We start from the raw sequence: 19,302 nt of genomic DNA, 5'->3' as shown, positions 1-19,302 counted from the left end.
TCGGTAAAAAAAATACTGTTACCATGATAACCTGTAAACCAGCGATAGGATTCTGACCAAACTTGGTACAGTTATGTAGAATGATGTAATGATTAACTGATTAGATTTTGGGGTCAAAGGTCATGTTAGGTAAAAATACTGTTACCATGATACCATGTGAACCAGCGATGGGATTCTGACCAAACTAGGTACAGTTATGTAGAATAATGTAAAGATTAACTGATTAGATTTTGGGGTCAAAGGTCAGAAGTCATGTTCGGTAAAAAATACTGTTACCATGATAACCTGTGAACCAGCGATGGGATTCTGACCAAACTTGGTACAGTTATGTAGAATAATGTAAAGATTAACTGATTAGATTTTGGGGTCAAAGGTCAGTGGTCATGTTCGGTAAAAATACTGTTACCGTGATAACCTGTGAACCAGCGATGGGATTCTGACCAAACTAGGAACAGTTATGTAGAATAATGTAAAGATTAACTGATTAGATTTTAGGGTCAAGAGGTCAAAGGTCAGATGTCATGTTAGGTAAAAAATACTGTTACCATGATAACCTGTGAACCAGTGATGGGATTCTGACCAAACTAGGTACAGTTACGTAGAATAATGTAAAGATTAACTGATTAGATTTTAGGGTCAAGAGGTCAAAGGTCAGAGGTCATGTTAGGTAAAAAAAATACTGTTACCATGATAACCTGTGAACCAGCGATGGGATTCTGACCAAACTAGATACAGTTATGTAGAATACTGTAAAGATTAACTGATTAGATTTTAGGGTCAAGAGGTCAAAGGTCAGAGGTCATGTTAGGTTAAAAAAATACTGTTACCATGATAACCTGTGAACCAGCAATGGGATTCTGACCAAACTAGATACAGTTATGTAGAATAATGTAAAGATTAACTGGTTAGATTTTGGGGTCAAAGGTCAGAAGTCATGTTCGGTAAAAATACTGTTACCGTGATAACCTGTGAACCAGCAATGGGATTCTGACCAAACTAGGAAAAGTTTGGTAGAATAATGTAAAGATTAACTGATTAGATTTTAGGGTCAAGAGGTCAAAGGTCAGATGTCATGTTAGGTTAAAAAATACTGTTACCATGATAACCTGTGAACCAGCGATGGGATTCTGACCAAACTAGATACAGTTGTGTAGAATAATGTAAAGATTAACTGATTCGATTTTGGGGTCAAAGGTCAGAGGTCATGTTAGGTTAAAATACTGTTACCATGATAACCTGTGAACCAGCGATGGGATTCTGACCAAACTTGGTACAGTTATGTAGAATAATGTAAAGATTAACTGGTTAGATTTTGGGGTCAAAGGTCAGAAGGCATGTTAGGTAAAAATACTGTTACCATGATAACCTGTGAACCAGCGATAGGATTCTGACCAAACTTTGTACTGTTATGTAGAATAATGTAATGATTAACTGATTAGATTTTGGGGTCAAAGGTCAGAGGTCATGTTCGGTAAAAATACTGTTACCATGATAACCTGTGAACCAGTGATGGGATTCTGACCAAACTCGGTACAGTTATGTAGAATAATGTAAAGATTAACTGATTAGATTTTGGGGTCAAAGATCAGAGGTCATGTTCGGTAAAAATACTGTTACTGTGATAACCTGTGAACCAGCGATGGGATTCTGACCAAACTAGGTACAGTTATGTAGAATAATGTAAAGATTAACTGATTAGATTTTAGGGTCAAGAGGTCAAAGGTCAGATGTCATGTTAGGTTAAAAAAAATACTGTTACCATGATAACCTGTGAACCAGCGATGGGATTCTGACCAAACTTGGTACATTTATGTAGAATAATGTAAAGATTAACTGATTAGATTTTGGGGTCAAAGGTCAGAGGTCATGTTTGGTAAAAAAAAAATACTGTTACCATGATAACCTGTGAACCAGCAATGGGATTCTGACGAAACTTGGTGCAGGTATGTAGAATAATGTAAAGATTAACTGATTAGATTTTGTGGTCAAAAGGTCAAAGGTCAGAGGTCATGTTATGTAAAAATACTGTTACCATGATAACTTGTGAACCAGTGATGGGATTCTGCCCAAATTTGGTACAGTTATGCATAATGATGTAAAGATTAACTGATTAGATTTTGGGGTCAAAGGTCAAAGTCTGCAATATGTCTATAACTTGACAATGGCTGAAGTGATCATATTCAAATTTGCTGCAGGTATGTATAAAGATGTAAAGATTAACTGGTTAGATTTTGGGGTCAGAGGTTCTCAGGTAAAAATGTGATAACTTGAGAACAGCTGAAGGGATTTAAATCAAACTTGGTACAAGTATTATAATGATGTAATAATGTGGGCGGAGGCATATCAGTCGACGTCATGATGTTGAAGAGTGTCGTTCTCGTTTTACTATATCATGGGCTGACAGGATGGTCTTGGGCTGGCTTGGGTTCGAGTGGGCGAGTTATCGCTGGCATCCTGAACAAATTCCTGCCCTAACCAGCAGGGGGCACTGCATCAGCGGCCCAGCGGCCTTCCATCGTCGTATTTGGAGGTACAGGCAAGAGGTTTGTTTGTATTTTTTGAGTCGTTTTCTCCTCCTTTCTCGGATTGTCGTCCCAGTCACAGAAAAGCTCGTGCGGAGCCGGGCAGAGCACAACGAGGGTGACATCTTCTCCCTGGAAGAGCTCTCTCTTCACCAGCAGGAGATTGAACGCTTGGAGTACATCGGTAACTGGTGTTTGAACCTCCAGATCCTTTACCTGCAAAACAACCTGGTTCCTCGAATCGGTGGGACATCGTCGGGTGACGCGCCGGTCGGACCTCCGAGGGCTGATGACGTGGGACGACTATGACGTCCATTGTGTGGAGTGTGTGGATAACCTTGTCTGAGTTGTCCAATGAAAGGGGAAAAACAGAATGTGTACCCTGTGCATGTTGTCTGAGCGATTGCTTTAATCGAACTAGAGGGTATTCATAGAAAACTTGCCCCACGCAGTCTTCAGAAGGACTTGGTGCGAGCCAACTCGATGGCTGCCAGACCAGGTGATCTATGACGTCATACATTTGAATTCTGCAATATAATTGTTGCGTAGATCAGTCGATCACGCTCAAGAAATTGCAAACTGATCTGACTTATCGTTGTACTTGTTGAATTATGACGTCATAATGAAGGTACCAATGACGTAATTGTCAACACTTATTCCCCATGCGAAGTTCTTTCCAATTAACCACATTTAAAAAAAAAATCCATGCAGCGATTTCGGAGATCGAGGTCCAACGTTTTAAGGTTTTTCCAAGATGGCGCCCGTACCCGTGACCTATGACGTCATGATTATCACTAAAAATTTCACAAAATTCGTGTCAATCGGACCAATGGTTGTTGAGAAAAGAAATTTTTAAAATGCAGGTACGTACTTATCGCTAAACCTCGCTTTTTGGTTCGTGCGCTCGCGGGATAACAACCTGAATACGAGTCTAATTATAGGGCTAACAAGGTAACTACATTAACCACATGAGCCTAATGATAGGGATAATCACATATACCATGCATAATGTTATGGGTAACAAGGTAACTGCGTCAACCATATGAGACTAGTGGTATAGGTAACCACATTACCCACGAGTAATGTTATGGGCAACAAGATAACCACATTAACCACATGAGCCTAATCATATGGATAAGGTAACCACATTAATCACATTAAAGTAATGGCAGGGGTAACAAGGTATCTACATTAACCACGTGTAATGTTATGGGTAACAAGGTAAACACATTCACCACATGAGCCGAATCATAGGGGTAACAAGATAACCACGCTAACCACATAAGTCTGATGGGTGTAACAAGGAAACTACATGGGACTAATGATAGGGGTAACAAGGTAACTATTTTAACCAATGTAATTCAGTGTATTTCAGGTGGTAGTCTTATGTTAAATTACCATGTTTTATTCATAATGAAAGGCATATGCAGGACTATTGCCCTGTTCAAACTATTGCTCCACTCACACCTGCAATGCAAAGGTAACAATAGATCCACCCAGTAGACTCCTTTAGCACGAACGCCTCTCCCATCAGGCACGGCGGCCGAATGACAAATGTTTGTGTGGTTGTTCTGTTTGATGTGAGGAACTGGTTATCCCTTCCTTCTGTCGCAGAGAATATCAACAAGCTGAAGAAACTGCAGTACTTGAACTTGGCTCTGAACAACATTGAACGGATAGAGAACTTACAAGGTAGCGTACAAGAAGTGCAACACGGGGAAGGTTGGGTTATTGTTGTATAATTCATTTTTATTCACCCCTTTAGTGGTGAATAAAAATCAATAAAGGTGATCCCGGGGGAGGAGGCTGTTTCACAGCACCACTTGGTTGTCTGCGACATAAGGGTGAAAGGTGCGAGGAGAGCTCGGCGGGTGAAGTACCAACCGAGAATGAAAGTGTGGAGGTTGAAAGAGGTGACAGTAAGGGAGGCATTAAAAGAGAGGCTGAGTAGGGTCGAGGATGATGTGGTTGAGCTTGAAAGTGGTTGGATGTCAATGAAAGCTAGTCTGTTGGGAGCCGTTGGTGAGGTATGTGGATGGACAAAAGGACCACCGAGGCACTCGGAAACATGGTGGTGGGATGATGAAGTTGGAAAGAGGATTGACGAGAAGAGGAAGAAGTTCAAGGAGTGGCAGAAGGCGAAGGGTACGGGAGCAGAAACAGCAGAGCATGAAAGTTATAAGGCAGCCAGGAAGGCTGCAAAGAAAGAGGTAGCAAAGGCGCAGGAGGCATGTCGGAAAATGTTTGGAGAACGCTTGGATTCGGAAGAGGGTCAGAAAGCGGTATTCAGGATTGCAAAGCAGATAGCGAAAGAGAGGTGTGATGTGATGGGGGTGAGTTGCTTGAAGGATGAAGTGGGACAAATCGTTGTCGACCCAGATGGAATTAAAGGAAGATGGAAAAGATATATGGAAATGCTGTTGAATACAGAGAATGAATGGGATGGCAACATAGAGAGTAACCCAGTTTTAGGACCGGCAGAGAAAATAACTGAGAAGGAAGTTGAGGAAGCGATAAAAGAAATGAAGGGTAGAAAAGCGGGACGGCCGACGGGAATTGTGGGAGATATGTTGAAGGCAGCAGGAAGTTGGGGTGTGAAGAGAATGACAGAGATCTGTAATCTGGTGGTGAAAGAAGGCCACATTCCAGTGGATTGGGAACTCAGTACCCTCGTCCCTCTATACAAGGGGAAAGGTGACCCTATGGAGTGTGGCTCGTACCGAGCGATAAAGTTATTGGAGCATGGAATGAAGGTATTGGAAAGGGTGTTGGAGAGGAGGATAAGGAAGAAAGTGAAGATCGACGAAATGCAGTTTGGATTTATGCCAGGAAGAGTAACGACAGGCGCGCTTTTCATTGTGAGGCAGTTGCAGGAGATGTACATGGAGAAGAGGAAGAAGTTGTTTCTTGGGTTTGCTGATCTGGAGAAAGCATTCGATAGGGTTCCACGCAAAGTATTGACATGGGCATTCAGGAAGTTAGGAGTGGAGGAATGGTTGATCAGAGTGGTGATGGCAATGTACAAAACAGCGCGCACAGCTGTAAGGACGAAGGACGGGAACAATGGTGAGTTTGAGGTGAAGGTGGGAGTGCATCAGGGGTCGGTACTAAGTCCACTACTATATGTAGCTGTGATGGAGGTGCTGGTTCAGAACGTAAAGCAGGGTTTACCGTGGGAGTTGTTGTATGCAGATGATCTGGTGTTGATTGCGGAAAGTATGGATGGACTGAAGGAAAAGATGAACAAGTGGAAGGAATGTATGGAGACAAACGGTCTGAAGGTGAATATCGGAAAGACGAAGGTGATGGCAAGTGGCAAAGCATGTGGTGAGGTGGAAAGAACTGGGAAGTGGCCCTGTGCTGTGTGTAGGAAGGGTGGCGGAGTGAACTCCATTCAATGTACAATGTGCGCTGAGTGGGTTCATCAAAAATGTAGTGGTCTGAGAGGGTCATTAACCAGTGTGGCAGCTACATTCAAATGTAAGGTGTGCACAGGGGGAGCTGCAGATGGAGGAAATGTTGAGTTGGATCTTGGAGACGGCGTGAAGCTGGAAGGTGTGAAAACATTTTGCTACCTCGGAGACATGCTGAATGGAGAAGGTGGATCAGACTCGGCAACGGTTGCTCGAGTGAGATGTGCATGGAAGAAGTTTCGGGAACTGAGTGGCGTGCTGATGATGAGGGGAGTGGCGTTGAAGCTGAAGGGAAAGGTGTATGCTGCATGTGTGAGAAGTGTTATGATTTATGGGAGCGAGACATGGGTAATGAATGTAGAGCAGCAACGAAGGTTGGAAAGGGTGGGAATGCGAATGGTTCGACGGATGTGCGGAGTATCGTTGAGAGAGAGGAAGACAAATGATGAATTGCGAAAGATGATGGGAATGGAGCCTGTGATTGATGCTGTGAATAGGAACAGGTTGAGATGGTTTGGTCATGTGTTGAGGAAGGATGAAAGTGACTGGTTGAGAAGAGTGATGGAAATGAATGTAGAAGGAAGTAGAGGATGGGGAAGACCGAGAAAGACTTGGCTAAAGATGGTGGAAGAAGAAATGCGGGCAAGGGGGTTAACAAGGAGAGATGCAGAAAATAGGGCAAAATGGAGAAGATTGTCATGGGGACCGCAAGGCTAACCCCCGCTCTAGTAGGGAAAATGGCCTTTAAAATGCATGTTGTTGTTGTTGTTTAGTCCACACACGTTATATATATATTGTTACGGTCCTCTACGCCGGCCTTAATCCCCTTATCAAGGGGGGATTAATCCCCTTGTCTTTCTGGGCCTTGGCGGAACCGAGACTTATTACGTCCCTCTCTGACACACGCAGAGTAGGGTTTCGGGACTACTTTCTCGCTCGTACCTAATTCCCCGCGCTGCCCTGGGAGCGAGGAAACAAGCCTCGCACGAACCACGTGTGATGTGAGTACGCCGAGCGGATTGCGTACACGTGGTCTGCGCAGTCTTACTTAGTGGAACCCGATTGGAGCGATCTTATTCATGCCACACTTAGTCAAATGGAGAAACCACAGCAATGATCGAATCAGGAAGAAAGGAAGAACAAATGGGTTTAATTATTCCCACACGTATATACAGGTTCAAGGACGAAGAGACACAGAGCAATCCTTAAGCAGTCTTAACTTATCCCTTGGACAGCAGGCCTGTCTCACACTCACACAGGGGATTGCAGATGGGCAGGTGTTCCCCAACGTGTCCAGAGATCGTCCCCGTCCGGCTCTCCACGGTCCCCGGCACGTCCCGCGAAGATGGTGGCAGGCGAAGGCAGAGACTCGTAGCGCGTCTCTCGAACAAGCAGATGATGAGGCGGAACGGTAGAGGGCGGACTTTAGCGTGGCTGGCGGTTACTCAGCCTTGTTCACTCGCGTGTCTCAAATGCGCTATATTCGTTCTAAGCGCGTCTGGCTGTGCCCGCGTATATGTACCATTCGCACACGTGGCCAACTCGTCTTCTTCAATACACTCCGATCTGGCTAGCGCGCGTTCTCGTGCAAGTTCGTCAAGTTCATCACAACGCGAGTCCTCTCTTTGCTGCAGTCCCTTTCATTAGGTGTTCCCACGCTAGTCCTTTATCTCTCTCTCTCTCGCAGAAAGACCTATCAGGCAGCAGTCCTGTCGAGGGCTTTCGCACAGCGGTTTTATAGCTACGCCCCCCGAACCTTCGGGAACTCACCCGACTTCTCACCACGCCCTCTGACGCAACGTCGCCGCCACCACCCTCGAGCTCTGATTGGCGGCTCGTGCTTAACGTCACTCCACCCTCGACTCCGCCCCGACCTTCCTAAGCCTGCCTCGTGTTAACTCGCCCAATGATCAACCAATGCTTAACAAACTGGATCGAGGCTAGGGTGGCTGGAAAATCGGTGGCAAGTAGGGCCTATTTTCCTGGCTCCTACTCAACGCAGAACTAACAAAGGAAAAGGACTAAGCTTACAAATACTAAGACATAACTATACTATCACGAGGCTACATGTTGCTTGTGTGACTAACTATGGCGGACAAACTTTAACCTTTATTAAACTCACTTGACAGACTCAAAACCGCAACAGTATGTTTTGAGCGTCGAGCAGTTGTTTATTTTGCTCATTAAAGGTTGGAGAACTCAAAATGGATTCATTTGATTTTAATCCCAACCGCAAGTCATTACTTTACATATATATATATTGTTGCGGATCTCAGCGCCGGCCTTTCCCCTTTACCAAGGGGGGATTAGTCCCCTTGTCTTTGACTAGCCGACGGGACCCGGGACCTATGACGTCCCTCCCGGACAGCGCGAAGTAGGGTCGTAGGACTAATCACTAATACCTAAGTACTCGCGCCGCCCAGAAACGAGGAAATAAGCCCCCCCCCCCCCCCCCCCCCGAATCATGGGTGTTGGTGGATACGCCGAGCAGTAACGAACCCGTGATCCGAGCCGTTAGCAGTGACTAAACCCGATCCTAGCGGCTCTTAATAGTGCCACGCTTACCCAGTGGAGGAAATCACAGAAACGGTCGAATTTGGAAGAAAGGAAGAACAAGATTTATTTACACCTTGCACAATAATCAGAAGAAGAAAACACAGTGCAGCCTTAAACAGTCTTATACTTATCCCAAGACAAGCGGGCCCGTTCACACTCAGACACACTCACACGGGGCTTGCAGTTGACCAGGTCAGCACGTCCAGGGATGGTGTGCAGGCAGCTCGCTCTCCGGTCCCCAACTCGCACCGCGAAGAAGATGAACACAGCGGCCAGGAGCTCTCCGCGTGTCATTGGCGTGCACGGGATTATTACAGGGCGAACGGTAGGGCTGGCTTTGGCGGGTAACACTGGCGGCTGCGGCCGCGTACGTAATAAGCGAATAGTTCAATATGCGCTCACAATGCGCTTTCCAATTCAATACAACTCCTTCCAGTCCTCCGACAAATCCTCCTCATAAGTTCTCATCAGTTCTCCGGTAGCAAGTCCTCATCAAGTCCTCTTTAAGGGCTTTGGGCGAAGACTTATATAGCCTTGCCCAGCGAACCTTCCAGCACTTGCTAGACGTGCCCTTACCACGCCCTATTACGCCATGCCCACAGAGCCCAGGTTGGCTGGGAGCCCTTACCGTCATCGCCTTCTGACGCGCTGCTTGACTCTGCCACACCCCGACCCCATGCTCCTCCCTCTCTCTCTGCCACACTCTGCCACACTCTTCCCTCTTTCCAGGCCTACGTCGTGTCACTTGGCTAGTTTCGAGCCAACAAAGGGCAGCGAACGCTGCTGGCAGCCAAAGCGTAACAAATTGCGGGTAGCCAAAGCGTAACAAACTTGAGGGATGCCAAATGGGGTGTGGGATCGATTATGCCCACTGATGTAATTGGGGGATGGTGCAAAGATGAAAGGACCTAAGCTCATTTCTTAACACAACGCAGATATTACGAGGAAAATGGCCTACTCTTACACATACTATGACATAACTAATACTCTAAGTGGGCCTACGTGTTGCTTGTGGACTAACTATGGGGGGAAAATCTTTAACCTTTTATGATGTCATATGTACAAATCTCAGAACCGTAGCAATATATATATATAGCAGTCATTATGCGACTTCATACCATCAGTGGGGAAGCGCCAGTAAGGTGTCCCATACAGCTACTGCATAAGGACGCTCCGCGAGATGGCTCCTCCGGAGCTTGGCAGGCAATGCGGACATGCGTGGCGATGACGTCATGAAATTTGCTCATTCGGTTGGAGAACCAAATTACAGATATATATACAGTCACTTGAAAAAGTAAGTACACCCCATGTAAAGTTTGGACTTTTTCAACATATTTCAACATGCAGCTATTTGATCTTCCTTTCAACAATATTGATAGATAAAGGTGATATAATACAACAAATATCATGAAACATTTACATTTTGTAGTCCATTGTATAATTCAAATAAACATAAATGCAAATTTCGCATGTGGAAAAAGTAAGTACACCCTTGGCTATAACAGGTGGTATTGCCCCCTTTGGCAGAAACAACCTCAAGTAGGCGTTTCTTATAACTGTCTACCAGTCTCTGACATCGACTGGGAGAAATTTTTTCCCACTCCTCCATGCAGAATTCTTTCAGCTGTGCGATGTTTGAGGGGTTTCTTGCATGCACAGCTCGTTTCAAATCCCCCCCACAGCATCTCAATGGGATTTAGATCCGGGCTTTGACTTGGCCATTCCAGAACCCTCCATTTCTTTCTTTTCAGCCATTCCTAGGTAGATTTACTGGTATGTTTAGGGTCATTATCATGTTGCAATGTGCACCTTCGGTTGAGCTTCAACTTTCCGACAGATGGCCTCACATTCTCCTCAAGCACCCTCTGGTACAATGAAGAATTCATCGTGGATTATATGATGGTGAGCTGCCCAGGCCCTGATGCAGCAAAGCTGCCCCAAACCATAATATTTCCACCACCATGCTTTACAGTTGGTATCAGGTTCTTGTGGTCAAATGCTGGCTTTGGTTTTCGCCAAACATGTCTTCTGGTACTGTGGCCAAATATCTCTACCTTTGACTCATCTGTCCAGAGCACATTGTTCCAGAAGTGCTGGTCTTTGTCGAGGTGTTCATTGGCAAACTTTAGTCTTGCCCTGATGTTCTTTCTGGACAGCAAAGGTTTCCTCCTGGCACACCTCCTATGTAGATCAAATTTGTGCATCCTCTTTCTAATGGTAGACTCGTGCACTTTGACATCAACAGTGGCAAGAGCTACCTGTAGGTCCCGTGATGACATTCTGGGGTTCTTAGAGACTTCTTTCAGCATCTTGCGGTCTGCTCTCGGGCTGAACTTGCTGGGGCGGCCTGACCTGAACAAGTTGGCAGTTGTTTGGAATCTTCTCCACTTGTAGATGATCTTCTGGACAATCAAATGATTGATTTCAAATTGTTTGGAGATATTTTTAAATCCCTTCCCAGACTCGAAGGCATCTATAACCTTCTTTCTGAAGGCCTCAGAGAGCTCTTTTGATCTAGGCATGGTGACGCTGCACACTTCAACAACAAAGAGCAAACCAAACTAAATGTCTGAGGTTTAAATAAGACAGGTTCCTCCAAGATCCTCTCTAACGATGTTCTAATCATTTGCATCTGAGCTAGTGCACCTGATTCTAATTTTAGGTGCTTGAAGTGGTGATCAATGTCGGGGTGTACTCACTTTTTCCACATGCGAAATTTGCATTTATGTTTATTTAAATTATACAATGGACTACAAAATGGATATGTTTCATGATATTTGTTGTATTATATCACCTTTATCTATCAATATTCTTGAAATGAAGATCAAATAGCTGTATGTTGAAATATATTGAAAAAGTCAAAACTTTACACGGGGTGTACTTACTTTTTCACGTGACTGTATATCTATATTGTTACGTGCTCCTCCCCGACCCCCTGGTCATGGTGTACCTCCGAGCCCCGAGAGAGGTCACGGCAGAAAAATGTGTTATTCTGTGTGTCAAAGATCAACAGAGAAGCCACCCCAATTGTTACTCACAAACAAATATTGTATTAAGATCACACAAGAATAACAGTACAACAACAATAGTATTCAAAAGTACAATCAATATGTCCTATGATGGTACCATCAGTTTTGTAATATATAACTCACTGTGCTCCAAGTGAGTGAAACAAGAACATTCCCCAATGTCTCTTATTCCCGTCTTCAAGACGAAGTTGATTCGCTCCAGCGATCGCCAGAACGATGTCCAATCGAGACTAGAATCCCGTGCGGATGGCAAGTACAGTCACACCGCCGAAGCTGTACAAAGGCGCCCTCAAGGCGACTGGGAAATCCAAAGGCGCCCTACAGGCGACTGAGAGATCACACCCTCGGGTATGGACGAAGTAACCTTCAAAAAGCCACGTCACACACATGCACCAGATCGACGTCTGAATGCGGTGAAAATGGTCGAAAAGAGACGAAACCGTGAGCCAAGCACAAGTCCTGCGTCAGTCAAAATGGCCGACGAACCGTTCTTGAGACGTAACGGCCGGCGATAATTCTCCTCAGAATCCACCGCCAAAAACCTGACACGCAGGTTGATCGGTCACAGCGATAACAACTCTGTCGCAGGAATCCCTTTCCTGGAAACCCGAAAGTTCGCTAGTGACTCTTGCTCACCAACGTTCGCTCCAGACCGCAAGTAGCTCGGCTCCTTCTTGTCCGATTCACTCGCTCCACCCTTTTTCTCCCTCTTCTCCCTCTTCTTCCTCTTCATCATCGGGTTCCCGATCAGGTTTCCTGTTTCTTTTAACATTAACTTTTTTACCTTTTGAAAACAGTTCATGAACAATAAACCTTTTGAACACAATAATCGTACATGGAATCAGAAATATTTACAGTGGATGCAAATCACCACAACGGAAGTGACAAATCCGTAACACTTCTCCCCCTCAAGAAAGAAAGTTTGAACATCGTGAAAACTTTCTTTGAAGGCAAAACTCTCCCAACAAACAAAAGTAAACTCACCCAAATCATCAATTCCCGTGAGCAACGATAATCAATATTTCCCAAAAATAAAGCAACAAAACTTCAAACAACCTACAGAGATTTCCAAAGTTAGTTCACTCTGGACAAAGCATCAGCAACGACATTGTCCCTGCCCTTTATATGCTCAATTTCCAAGTTGAACTCCTGCAAAGCCAAACTCCATCTCATCAACCTCTGATATTTATTTTTCATTTTTTGAATGAAGGTTAAGGGGTTGTGATCAAAAATCCAAAGTCAAGCAAATGTATAGCACTTTTTTAGGGAGGCCGAGCTGAGAGACAGGTTTCATGGTGGTTGGGTGGTGAGGCCTGGAAGTATTCACTACATGGACGCCTTTAGGAACGTGGAGTTCACAGTTAATCCGTGTAGGAATCTTGGCTCGGCTGCTCCGCAGCATTCAGTGCTTCAAACTCTTCCTAACTTTCATAATAATCACGGTTGGAGCACTTGTCGCTGTAGTCACGTGAATAGCGGTCTCCTTCTTGGCCACTACCCTGATAATCATCCCTCGGGAGCTGCCGTAACTCTGGGAGCCTCCATCGTAATCTCGGCTGCGGCCACCACCAAAACTATCACTCCCACCCCGGGAGCCATAGCCACCCCTGAAACTACCTCCACGTTTTCCTCCTCTGTAGCCCCCTCGACGCCCATGGCCTGCCTTCTCTACTATTAAGGTCCGACCATCCAAATCCTTGCCATTCAAATCCTTTTCTGCATCTTTGGCATCCTTTGTGTTTTCAAACGTGACAAAGCCAAACCCTCTTGACTTTTGCTTCTCCTTGTCTTTTATCAGCCACACTTACAAGAGTGGTCCATATTGGCCGAAGACAGAGTCCAGAACAACTTCCCTTGTTTTGAAGTTCAGTCCACCTACAAAGAGCTTGCCAACATTGCCTCCATCCATGACTTGTGTGTGCTGACACTTAGCTTTTGGGTACTTGACAAGACGTGCCTGTGCAAAGCGTGACGTCAGTACCTTCCTCTTCTCTTCAGAGCCCTTCCTACGAGTTGCGGCACAGGATGGAAAGATACCCGGAATCTTCTGCTCTAACTGTGCAGTGTTATTTTCCATGCTAGGCTTTTCAACAAACATCGGTTACCAGAAACTTGACCACCGGCCAAATTATTCCCGATAACAAAAGATATTCCCTCTACAGGTAGAGTGGCTTGTAAACCTACGGTGACCGGTCCTGACACCAAATCAGACTTTAAATGGATGACATGAAGTGGAGCTTTAACATAGCCACCAACTCCCTGTAAAAGAACACTAACACCAGTTGCCGTCTTCTCTGACAATGGCAAAATGCCTTCAAGCATCAAAGATTGATGTGCTCCTGTGTCCCTCAATACCCTAACAGGTCTCTGGTTAGTCCAGTCAACATCCAGTGACACAACCCCCTCTGAAATAAGGGGTTTGTAACCCTCTTGAACAAGGTCGTTCTGTGATGCCGTAACTTTGACATGGGAACCTTCACAAGGCACTGTGTGTGTGTGTGTTTGGGACGATTTCTCGTCTCGATCTCGATTTCTCGTCAAGGACGATTTCTCGCATTGGCCAATGCATTCGGAGTTGCACTGGTCTGACTCCGCTCCTGATTTTTCCTTTTCAAGGCGTAACATTGGGACATCAAATGTCCAGGTTTCTTGCAAAAGGCGCAAGTAGGCCCGGAGGAAAAACTCGTGGACTGCCTCGGGCCCCCCGGAAGATAGGTATGTCTTGGAACTGCAGTCTTCTGATCCCTAAAAGTCGCGGTATCAGATTTGTCCTCATAGTCATCTCTAGGTCGCCCCCATGAATATTCGTTCTCCGCACCGGAGGTACCATAACTCCCCTGGCGAACTCGAGGCGGGAAGTTAGGTTTGTGGAACCCCATCCTGTGTGTCAAGGCATAGTCATCTGCCACGGTTGCTGCCTCATACAACTCTGGTACTTTCCTTTCATCCAGATGTACTTTATTGTCCGCGTGGACACACTGTTTGAATTCCTCCACCAAGATCAATTGTCACAACAGGTTGAAGTCTTTCCCAATCCCCTTCAAATCACACCACCGATCAAACATGGTTTCCTTCATTCTGGCAAACTCCACATGGGTCTCACTCTCCCTCTTCCTGGCATTCCGAAATTTTTGCCGGTAAGGGTCAGGAACCAATTCATAGGCTTTGAGAATGGCTTTCTTCACTTCCTCATAATCTGTACATTTGTCAATCGGTAAAGCCGAAAATATATCTTGAGCTTTACCCACTAAAACACTTTGCACTGACATAGTCCAAGACCCCAGAGGCCATTTTAGCATTTGAGCCACTTTCTCAAAGTGTAAAAAAAACTCGGCTACCTCCTTTTCATTGAAGGGTGGAACCAGCCTCACATGCCTTCCAACATCCCAGGTGTTCTGACTAGTTGTCGAACCAGCCGGCATGGATGCTACTTCTCCCCGTTCTCCCATTAACTCCAGCTCCTTGAGTTTAACTTCCTTCTGATACTCCATGTCACGTTCCTTTAACTCCCTTTCGGCTCTCCTTTCCTCTGCTCTTTCCTTTGCTCCTCTTTCTTCTTCAGCTCTCCTTTCCTCGGTTCTTCTCTCCTCGCGTTCTCGTTCCTGTTCTACTCTTCTATCCTCGAGTTCCCTCGCAGCTCTCCTTTCCTCTGCTTTTAACCTTTCCTGGCTCTGCAGTTGCATCTCCATTTTCCGGAGCTCCACATTTTCTTTTTCCTCGGGTAGCCAATCCAAGGCTACCTCTGTCCATGTTCCTTGTCCCACCAGAGATTCTACCACCAATGTCTGCATCTCTGCTTTCTTCATATTAACTCCTCCAAGTTAAAATGTCTGGCCAATATCAAGAGTTCCGATTTTTTTAACGCTTGGAACTGTGCCTCATTAGGGGACGCCGCAAACTGTTCTGCGTCTAACACCATGGTGACTATCCGTTAACACCTGTTAACCTTCACACAAAAAAAATTGTCCAATGTTTTTGAAAAATTTGGGAATTTTGGGAATGTTAGGGAATTCTATCCCGGACGAATGTTATTAGGGAATTTAATCCCGGACGAAGACCCAATTCCGAGCCCCCGCGCCAATTGGACAAGCCCCCAATTTCTGTTACGTGCTCCTCCCCGGCCCCCTGGTCACGGTGTACCTCCGAGCCCCGAGAGGAGTCACGGCAGGAAAATGTGTTATTCTGTGTGTCAAAGATCAACGGAGAAGCCACCCCAATTGTTACTCACAAACAAATATTGTGTTAAGATCACACAAGAATAACAGTACAACAACAATAGTATTCAAAAGTACAATCAATATGTCCTATGATGGTACCACAAGTTTTGTAATATATAACTCACTGTGCTCCAAGTGAGTGAAACAAGAACATTCCCCAATGTCTCTTCTTCCCGGCTTCAAGACGAAGTTGATCCGCACCAGCGATCGCCAGAACGATGTCCAATCGAGACCAGAATCCCGTGCGGATGGCAAGTACAGTCACACCGCCGAAGCTGTACAAAGGCGCCCTCAAGGCGACTGGGAAATCCAAAGGTGCCCTACAGGCGACTGAGAGATCACACCCTCGGGTATGGACGAAGTAACCTTCAAAAAGCCAAGTCACACACAGTCACACACACATTCAGATCGACATCTGAATGCGGTGAAAATGGTCGAAAAGAGACGAAACCGTGAGCCAAGCACAAGTCCTGCGCGAGTCAAAATGGCCGACGACCCATTCTTGAGACGTAACGGCCCGGCGATAATTCTCCTCGGAATCCACCGCCAAAAACCTGACACGCAGGTTGATCGGTCACAGCGATGACAACTCTGTCGCAGGAATCCCTTTCCCGGAAACCCGAAAGTTCACTGGTGACTCTTGCTCGCCAACGTTCGCTCCAGACCGCAAGTAGCTCGGCTCCTTCTTGTCCGATTCACTCGCTCCGCCCTTTTTCTCCCTCTTCTTCCTCTTCATCGTCCGGTTCCCGATCCCGTTTACTGTTTCTTTTAACATTAACTTTTTTACCTTTTGAAAACAGTTCATGAACAATAAACCTTTTCAACACAATAATAGTACATGGAATCAGAAATATTTACAGTGGATGCAAACCACCACAACGGAAGTGACGAATCCGTAACAATATATATATAGTGTTTGTCTGTCATTGGTTGTTTTCTCCATAATTTGGGTTTTAGAAGGTGGAACAGAGTCCTCCAAGGGCTGAAAGTATCCCCTTCTTCTCAAAGTTTTTTTTTTTCTGCAGACTCTTTTCAGGTCATCGCCATCGAGCCCAGGACACCTTCCAACTTGGTTTGTTTGTAGCAATAGTCCCAGGGATGGTCTTTTAAAGATCTTCGTGAGGTTCTTCATCAATTCCAACATTCTTCATTTTACAAGATCTCTTCACTTCATTCTTGAGATTTATTTTTGTATGTTTCATCGAGGTCTGTGGAAGAGCTGTGTGCCCTGCAGAAACCTGGGGGGAATAAAGCATGGAAAGAGCAGAGGGTGAAAGACCGGAAAGGAGGTGATAGAAGACAGAGAGACCACCGACCTTTGTTCGATTGCGTAGTGATAGGTCCATAGACTTGGGTTCAGAGCAGGGGACTCCAATAATCTTGAAAGTTTTCGTTTCCATGGCATCAAATGAAGATGCGAGGATTTTTCATCAACTGAAGATTTTGTTTTCAAGGTCTGAAGAGAGTGAAGAGGCTGCAGCCTGCCTGTCTGAAGGATGTCTGAAGGACCGCAGAGGGTGGAGAAATCAGTAAATAGATAAAGTGGATTTTCCAGAGACCCAGAGAGATCATTGATGAAGATAAGGAATAGGAATGGGTCCAGAACACTACCTTGGGGCACTCTAGCCTTGTCATGGACCCAACCTCCGTTGAGAGCCACACGTTGGCTGGGAGAGTAGAGGAAGTCAGTGTGTGTGTGGTTTAACTTGGATGCCATAAGGTAAAGTTTGGCGAGTAAGGCTGGATTCCAGACTGTATCAAAAGCACGAGACATGTCCAGAGAGACGGCCCTGATCCCATGTCTGACATTGAGGGCCTCCATCCATTGTTGGGTGAGTAGAAGCAGCATGTCCAATGTGGAGTGACCTGGTCTGAAACCAAATTGTTGATCTGAGTTGAGGTTGTTGAAGAGAAGGAAGGATTTCATATTAACTGCGATGATGGATTCCATGACCTTGATGATGATTGGAAGTAAGCTGATAGGTCTTTAGTTAAGGGGATCCGTTTTTTCACCTTCTTATGTAGTACAGTGATGTTGGCAGATTTCCAAGCAGATGGAAGATGTCCTCGGGGAAATGGCAGAGAGAAGATGTGCAAGAACAGTAGAGCACGTTTTTAGGACACGTGAGCTGATGACGTCCGGTCCAATAGCAGAGTCACAGTCAAGGGTTGAAAGAACCTTATCCACCCTCTCAGGTGCAATAGACACAGTCCTTCTCAGGATCAGCATCATTCGATACAGGTATTCTTTGGTAATTGTCTTCAGCATTTGGTTGTGACACATTTGGCGTCACTCTTCTACTCTAAGATATTTGGATGATGCTTCGTGATCAAGTTGTTGTAGTTTTGTCAATCTTTATGTTGTCTGTTTTGTTGTTGGTTTGCCTTGTACGAATGAGCACTTGGCATGCTTATATCGGCCAAATTTCATTTGATTGTCGTCGGAGTAGCGTTTCACCAATTTCAGATGTTCTGCCAATTTTTCATCTTTCAGTGCAAAGAGGTTTAAATCGTCCATGTACGGTAGATGTGACACCTTTTCTCTCTCCTTGGATGTTAGGGTGCATCCGTGTGTCCTTGCTCATTGACGAGGTTGCTCAGTGGGTCCAGGGCCAGGTAAAATAGGAGGGGCGAAAGGACGTCATCCTGGAAGATCCTTCAATGTATCTCCTTCCCTGGTATTTCAATGTTTCCTTCCGAGTGCTGCATTGTCAATGTGGTGTTCCAGAGCTCCATTGGTTTCTCAATCCGTTTGATTATTTGGGGGCTGATCTTGTACAATTGCATGCATTTTATCATCCATGAATGTGAAATGCTATCAAAAGCTTTTTTGGTGGTTATCTGTCGAGGATTTCGGACAAATCCCAGTGTCAGGGATTTCATACATTTGGCTCTGTTGCCAGGGCAGCCCTTGAGCATTCTGGGAATTGAACAGAGGTGGCAGAAACGACCCCTCGCCTGTAATAACATAGCCTTTTGTTGCAGTTTTTCAGGCTCCGACCTTGGGCAAAAGCTGCATGGATGAGAAGATAGCTTTTCCCTTCGCAAACAGCCACAATTGTTATGCTTTCCGTCTCGTCTTTGAAGTTTCCTTTCATTATTTCCTGTGCAGTATAAACACCCTGGCCTTATGTGTTTTGATTGAGAAACTGGTCCATTCCTGGCTTCTACGGCAGCTCTCCCATGTACATGTGTATCCCCTGGTACCTTTAATAAATTCTCCTGTAACTGGCTGAATTTGGTCAAATTATCATCCCTGGGGGGTGCTGGGGGGTAAATCCCTAACATATCCAGGCTGTGCATAATTTACTTCTCTTTTTACAGTTTCCGAGTATAGCCTTGTTTAGTAGGTGGTCTATTGCTCAGTGGAATCCTCTTTTACATGGATACACCCTAACATTCTGCCTCTAGGCCTCCTTGTTGTGTGTTAGATGGTGGTACATCATTTCTGTGATGATTCCTATTAAAAAGCTTGTATGTTGTTGGTAGACAGGTTATTGGTCGGTATTTGTGAGGTAGTTGGGTTTCTTCAGATTTTGGAATGAGGAAGGTGTTACCTTATGTG

The 19,302-nt window shown here is 45.2% G+C and overlaps 1 protein-coding gene across 3 annotated transcripts in view; it reads left to right on the top strand.

Moving 5' to 3' along the window:
- The window catches only part of LOC137427440 (dynein axonemal assembly factor 11), a 41,244-nt gene that overhangs the window by 9,630 nt on the left and 12,312 nt on the right, over positions 1-19,302 (top strand). For all 3 annotated transcript variants that reach the window (XM_078778193.1, XM_078778194.1, XM_078778192.1), the window contains 2 exons: positions 2,599-2,766; positions 4,137-4,214. In XM_078778193.1, coding sequence (XP_078634319.1) covers positions 2,599-2,766; positions 4,137-4,214 — 246 coding nt within the window. The remainder of the gene's footprint in view (positions 1-2,598; positions 2,767-4,136; positions 4,215-19,302) is intronic.

This window comes from Myxine glutinosa, chromosome 5 (genome assembly GCF_964187855.1).
Source record: "Myxine glutinosa chromosome 5, kmMyxGlut1.1, whole genome shotgun sequence".
In the NCBI taxonomy this organism is placed as follows: Eukaryota; Metazoa; Chordata; class Myxini; order Myxiniformes; family Myxinidae; genus Myxine; species Myxine glutinosa.
This window is presented reverse-complemented; position numbering and strand designations above follow the sequence as displayed.